The sequence below is a fragment of the Amblyomma americanum genome, chromosome 10, assembly GCF_052857255.1.
Source record: "Amblyomma americanum isolate KBUSLIRL-KWMA chromosome 10, ASM5285725v1, whole genome shotgun sequence".
Classification (NCBI taxonomy): Eukaryota; Metazoa; Arthropoda; class Arachnida; order Ixodida; family Ixodidae; genus Amblyomma; species Amblyomma americanum.
This window is the reverse complement of record NC_135506.1, coordinates 54,917,284-54,924,323: the sequence shown is the minus strand read 5'-3', so window position 1 is coordinate 54,924,323 and position 7,040 is coordinate 54,917,284. Positions and strand designations below refer to the sequence as shown.

The following is a 7,040-nucleotide window of genomic DNA, read 5'->3' as shown; positions in this document are numbered from 1 at the left end:
TCTTCAAACTTCCCAAACCGAGGAGTGCCAAATATGCTAGAGAGCCCCGCTACACAGCTTAGAAGCAAACCTCTTGGGCTCTTATTTTTTTGACAAAGTCTGTAATATGACTACACTATACAGAGGGCCTATATAAGCCCAATGAAGACTGCCTATTTATATATATGGTAAGTGCAGTATCCCATGACCGTTGGTTTGTACCGCCAGTTTTTTCGTGCTGGAGTTTCACTCAGAGATGGCAATTTTATGGTCGGCCTCTTATAGTAATGCATTTAGAATCTGCGCTTTTCTGGTAGATGCAGTAACCAGGGATAAACACGGCCTCCATATGCAAGCCCGGCCCACACAAGATTGAGATTGGGAAACTGCGGGGAGCAATGTTACCATCTGCTATATAAGAACTGACACTAAAACCAGCGTGCCACTGGCCATTGTTATATTTGCTCTGAATGAAGCGAGAAATGTCCCATGACTTTGGTCCAGACGAGCGAACAACATGGAATTTTTTCATTACCCACTCAGCCTACGGAGGTGCCATGTGCCACACTGCTCTTTGATTCTGTTGGCCTCATTTCTACCCCACAGATGCTGATGCCAGTTCCCGCATCTCTCCGAGCTTCCTTTTTTGAGAGGCGAATTGGTAGCTCATATCCGTTTTTATCGCAAGGTTAATGCATTTAACGTTTGCATTCTAGAGCCCTCGTGTCTGTCCATTCGTTCCCAGAAAAATTCGCCGACTGGCTGAGAGTTGCAAGGAAAGAGCGGTAGCACTCGGGCATTCAAAAGGAGCATGAAATGATCTATAGTAAGGCTAGGAAAAGCCAACAAGCAATTGATATTCCACCACTCGCCAAAAGTTTTTAAGCTAGCTTTATTAAAAGCGAACATATTGGCAATTAAAAATTATGCTAACCCTCCTCCCCCTCAACTAATACACTCTGACAAGCCAAAAAAAAAAAATCGTCTGCACTGTTCTTAAGAGTTATTTCTAGACGGCAGAGTCCATGCAGAGCTTTCAAATTTGTCTAGAATACTTACAAAGACCAATTGTACAGATACTATGTTGCATTCGAATGTGACCGTCAAAATAATTTCAGGGTTCCTTTAACGTTGCGCGAAGAAGAGTTTGAGAAGTGCAAATGGCGCGGCAGCACTCGGACAGTCTAGTTCGGTCACATTTGACGTTGCGAGGACGTATAATCGAGGAAAGCCGCTTAGCGTTGCGTGGTGAAAGGAAGGTGCACAAGATCATGCATTCCTGCGGTAGTCTCGTCTGTAGAAATCTCGTGCATGGCTGAAAATCCAAGAAATTGAACCTCAATATATACAATTTCCGTATGAATTTGAATGCGAATAAACCAGTCGCCAGAATATATTGCCACCTAGAACCGAAACCTGTTGGCCTAATTGGTTTTACAGGACAAGCACGAGGATTGCCTTGTGCTGTTTTCGTGCTGTTGTAGGGCGTTCGCCAGCGGTGGTGATTGCCAAGCTCCTGAGAAATTGGAGGGTGCGTGAGCCATCGAAAACATTTCTTGAAGACGTTGAAGTGCGTATGTTGGCTTCTGCTTGCCATGGCCGTTCTGTCCTTTGCAGGCTCCCTTCTTTCCCGCAAACACCATTTTCTTGAAATCCGAAACCGAAACTGATCAATTGCCGTGAGCTTGTAAACGCGGAAGGGGCGGCAGTAGCAGCAGTAGTACTGACATCACGTAATGGCTGCTTGCAGATGCCTTCGTCGTTTGTGTTGCTGTGCTGTGTCGCTTTCTTTTCCCATGTAAAAGCTTGTCCCGAAGTGTGATACGGCCGCGACAGCAAAATGGGGAAGCGTCAGCATCAGAAGGACAAGCTCTACCTGACGACGACAGAATGGTCGACCATATACGGCGGTCGGCGTGCCGCCTCGGCGCGCCAGGGCGAAGGGTCCGAGTTCAAGCGACTGCCGTTCGACCACTGCGCACTGTCGCTGCAGCCTTTCGAGCACCCGCTGTGCACACCCGAAGGCGTAATCTACGACATCATGAACATCGTTCCGTTCGTCAAGAAGTACGGGATCGATCCCGCCACTGGCAAGCCCCTTGAGGCCAAGAAGCTCGTCAAGCTCAACTTCAAGAAGAACGCCGAAGGCAAGTACCACTGCCCCGTCCTGTACAAGGTGTTCAACGAAAACTCCCACATCGTCGCCATAAAGACGACGGGGAACGTTTTCTCTTACGAAGCCATCGACCAGCTCAACCTCAGAGCCAAGAACTTCAAGGACCTGCTGACGGACGAACCGTTCACGAGACAGGACATCATCACCTTGCAGGACCCAAGCAACCTCGAGAAGTTTAACCTCTCGCGATTCCACCACCTCAAGCACAACCTCAAGGTGCTCGATCCCGAAGAGGAGAGGCTGAAATCCGACCCCAAGTACACCCTGCGCAAGATTAACGCCGAAACACGCACGATCCTCGATACCTTGGACAAGGAGTACAAGCCGCCCGCCGAGAAGACTGAGACGACGGTCAGGAAGGCGGACAAATTCAACGCCGCCCACTACTCGACGGGAGCCGTGGCCGCATCATTCACATCGACGGTGATGGAGGTCGCGACAGCGCACGAGCCTGCCGTGTTGGCTGACGACGTCGTGCGGTACTCCATGGTCAAGAAGAAAGGCTACGTCCAACTTCAGACGACGCACGGAAACCTCAACTTCGAGCTCTACTGTGACGCCGTGTCCAAGACGTGCGAGAATTTCATGGGCCTGTGCAAAAAGGGGTACTACGACAACACAAAATTTCACCGATCCATTCGTCACTTCATGATTCAGGGTGGGGACCCAACAGGGACTGGCAAAGGAGGGGATTCACTGTGGGGAAAGCCCTTCAAGGATGAGTTCAAACCCAACCTCGTCCACCAGGGCAGGGGAATGCTGAGCATGGCAAATGAAGGCCCAAACACTAACAAGTCTCAATTCTTCGTGACCTACCGGTCTTGCCGCCACCTGGATTCAAAGCACTCCGTGTTCGGAAAGCTGGTCGGTGGCATGGATGCGCTGAACGCCATCGAGGCAGTTGAAACCGACAACAAGGACCGCCCCATTGAAGACATTGTCATTCTGAAGGCCGTTGTGTTTGTGGATCCTTTTGAAGAAGTTGACGAGGAGTTGAAGAAAAAAAGAGAGGAGGAGGAGGAGGCTAATAAGAAACAGGAAAGCAGTGAGAGGGGAAAGCTGAAAGCAAAGAGGGTTCTTAAAGAATTCCACAAGGGAGTTGGCAAGTACATCAACCCAGAAACTACCAAACCTGGTGGTGGAGAAAAGGAGGCTGAGGTCCCAGAGAAGAAAGCGAGAACAGTGACTGGGAAGTTTGGCGACTTCAGCTGTTGGTGATGAATCTGAATAATGTCAGTCTCTCTTTTTATTGTTTGTTCATCTGCTTGAGCTGCTGCCAAGAAGCAGTTCAAGCAGCAGTCGTGCTGACTCTGATTACGGGACTGATGCGGGACAGCACATTCTTGCTTGCGACATACTGTGAAATGCAGTTTGCTGATGGAGTTCCGAAACATACTTGTAGTGAAAAAGAAGGCTGGATCACATTTTTTTAAATCACAGTAACAAGCTATGCTGCCTGTCTGCCCTTTGAATGGTTTTAGGCAGGTGCCAGTGAAGCATGACTTGGAAGAAAAAAACAAACATTTGGAGTACTTGTATAAAGAAAGGTTCTTTCATCATTTGTCATCTTTGCATTCAGAACATGCAAACAATGCATATAAAATGTTTATCTGATCTTATGCCTTGCCTGTTTCGACTGTCATGAGCGCTGAGCAAAAAATTAGAGGACGGTTAAGCATGGCTAAGTGCAGAATATCATGAAGTAGCACTAATGTCCTTATTTGCCAAATGAATTTGACCTAAAGGCATTTAGCATGAAGGTCTTCACCCTCAAGGCTGTTGGGTAAAGACCTGTGAAAAAGCCTAAAGGCTTTCACCCAGATGCAGCCACAGTGGCAAGGGTAATCAAGTTTTTGAAATTCTAAAAACTGATATGGCCATTACTAATGGCAGGCTACAAATCTCTAATTGCAATCAGGTGCCTATCGGTAATAGCTAAAAAGTTAACTATTAGAATTTAGTTAATCTATTTACTAGTTGAAGGAGTATAGGCCCCTAATTTTGGAGGCATGTTTTCTTCTCTACAATGATGTGGAAGACACTACTATGCATGATTCACAACGTTATATTCGCCTACGACCGCTAAATAATTCATAACCTAATTTTTTCTATCATGCTGTTTAGGTTTCAATAGCCGAACGATGGCTGTAACGTCAAAGAGTGCTTTTGTATCGCATGAGGCACAGAAAAACGTCCATATAATCGCTGCTTCTTCATTTTAATGTACTGCAGTTCTGAAGCCAGCCTTCCTCAAAAGCCAGAATGACAACGAATGAGGAAGCAGCGATTATATTGCAGTTTTTCCATGTCTCACGTGACCTCTAAGCACACGTTGACGTCACAGTCCTCGTTCGGCTGTTGAAACCGAAACAGCACGAGAAAGAAATTAGATTATAAATTATTTAGCGGTCCTAGGAGAATACCAGGTGGTAATCCTTGTATAATGCCTTACGCATCATTACAGACAAGAAAACACGCACACAAAAGATAGGTGTTTTATTTATTTATTTAACAAATACTGCAAGCCCTAAGTGGGCCCTAGCAGGAGGGGCGAAAAAAAAAAAACAGCATTGTGAATATTAATTAATCACGCGAAACATAAGTAAGTAAAATACACTGAGACATGCTCAACTCTTACAAGAAAACATACATAAATACGAAACACGACTATAAGGTAGACAACAATTTGTAAATGGAATCAATGGACATGATGACATCAGAAGGCAGCTTGTTCCATTCCTCGATAGTGCGTGGATAAAAAGAATATTTAAAGGCATTAATTTTAGTTTGATATGGCGTTAAAGAACGTGCATAATGATCTTGTGGGATGAGTTGCAAGGGGTGAAAGGTTAAGCTCGGAACTCATGGCGAGTTTGTTGTTTTTTCAGCAGAAATAGAAATTTTAGTCTCTGGATTTTTCTATGTATTTGCAGTAGTGGGATGGCATTTTCTTTCATTAAAATTGAAGGAGAGCCAGATGTGCGATATTTAGAAAAGATGAAGCGCACGGCTTTCCGCTGTACAGCCTCCAATGCCTCAATACTCTTCCTGGTATAAGGGTTCCAGACTGTGAAAGCATACTCTAGTTTGGGTCTTATGAGGCTGTAGTATGCGAACTGCTTTATCTGGGAAGGAACGTTTTTAAGTTTGTGGCGAAGAAGTCCAAGTTTTCTGTAGGAGGATGAGCATGTATTGGCAATATGACTGTTCCAACTTAGACTACTAGTTATGGTAACACCGAGGTATTTATATTCCTTAACTTCTACAAGGGGATGCGATGGGAGGGTGTAAGGAAATGAGTGTACAATTTTTTTGTTGGTGATTTTCATAAAAACTGTTTTCGCGGAATAGAGCTGGATATCCCAATTACTGCACCATGTGTCAATTTTCTGAAGGCTAGAGTTAAGGAGGATTTGCTCTTTAGGGCTGTTAATTTCGTTGAACAAAATGCGATCATCAGCAAAGAGCCTAATTTGGACCGGTTCAGATATAACTGTAATGATATCATTTATATATATCAGAAATAACAATCCTAGCACACTACCTTGTGGAACGCGTGAAGTAACTGGTAAAGAATTTGAATGATAACCGCCGATGCTAACAAACTGTACACGGTTGGTGAGATATGACAAAACCTACATGATTACAAATTTAGGAAGGCCAATTAATTCAAGTTTATATATTAGTTTAGCATGTGACACAACATCAAAAGCTTTTTGAAAATCTAAAAAAATGGCATCGATCTGCCCTGAATGGTTAAGGACTGTTGCAAAGATGTGAATAACCGATGTTAATTGGGTCACATTGGATAAGCCTTTCCTAAAACCATGTTGAACAGAAGAAAGTACACCATTTTCATCTAGAAATTTGGTTGTGTAGTTAGCTAAAATATGTTCTGCCAATTTACAACAAGTGGAAGTGAGTGAAATGGGACGATAGTTAGCAACAAGTGCCATGTCACCCTTTTTAGGCACAGGCACACCACAAGCTGTCCTCCAGTCGGAAGGCAGTCTTCCTGCTGCAAGCGACGTGCGAAATATTATTGAAAGAAATTTATAAATAACTTCTGCATAATGATGCAAAAAAATGTGGGGGTTTTATCCGGACCAGAAGTGGACTTAGTTTTAAGATTTAACAACAGTGAAGTTAATCCAGGCAGTGATACAATGTCTGGATCAGGAAAACAAAATGCATCACTACAAGACCTACATGGATTTGGATTTGAAAATAGTCACTATGAAAGTGCCTATTAAATTGCTCAGCAATGGTAGTTTTGTCGACAAGGATTGCACCCTCATGCATAATTCGGTTAATGGGCTTTTTCTTTTCTGCTAAATAGTTCCAAAACATTTGGGGGGAGTCATGAATAAAGTCCGGTAGTGTGTGTTCAAAGTAGTACCATTTTGCTTTCTGAATTTCTTCAGTAAGGTCCGATTTGAGAGTTTGAATTATGGATCGAGTGGATCCTGTTCGTTTCAACCGTTTAATTTTCCTCGTAAGATGCACTATGTTTCGACTGATCCAAGGATTTTTCTGGCATGTTTTCTTCACTTTCGTAGGGACAAAATTGTCTATGCAGTGGAAGCAAATTTTTTAAACCTTTCCCATAATTCATCAACGTCAGAACTATGGAAAAAGTCAAGGCAATACTCAAAGTAATCCAGCACACTTTTGTCGTTTGCGTGTGAAAAATCCATGAAAGGAACTATTTTAGCGATAGGTTTTTTGTTCACACCATGCACAGGAAATGAAACGTAGACCATACTGTGATCAAATAAGCTACATTCTACCGACACTGCAAAATTTTGAATGGAATGACTTAAGAATACAAGATCAAGCACAGAGGCAGAATCACCTTGCACACGTGTTGTACTCCTTTAACATG

The 7,040-nt window shown here is 43.8% G+C and overlaps 1 protein-coding gene across 1 annotated transcript; it reads left to right on the top strand.

Moving 5' to 3' along the window:
* The first annotated feature begins 1,696 nt into the window (after positions 1-1,696).
* On the top strand, positions 1,697-3,769 carry LOC144108771 (RING-type E3 ubiquitin-protein ligase PPIL2). The gene has a single exon (XM_077641944.1). The coding sequence runs from the start codon at positions 1,820-1,822 to the stop codon at positions 3,371-3,373; it is 1,554 nt and encodes a 517-aa protein (XP_077498070.1). The 5' UTR covers positions 1,697-1,819; the 3' UTR covers positions 3,374-3,769.
* The last annotated feature ends 3,271 nt before the right edge of the window (positions 3,770-7,040 follow it).

Bases quoted from the DNA above. Each gene is read 5' to 3' on its own strand.
- LOC144108771 (XM_077641944.1), top strand. From the start codon at position 1,820: ATGGGGAAGCGTCAGCATCAGAAGGACAAGCTCTACCTGACGACGACA.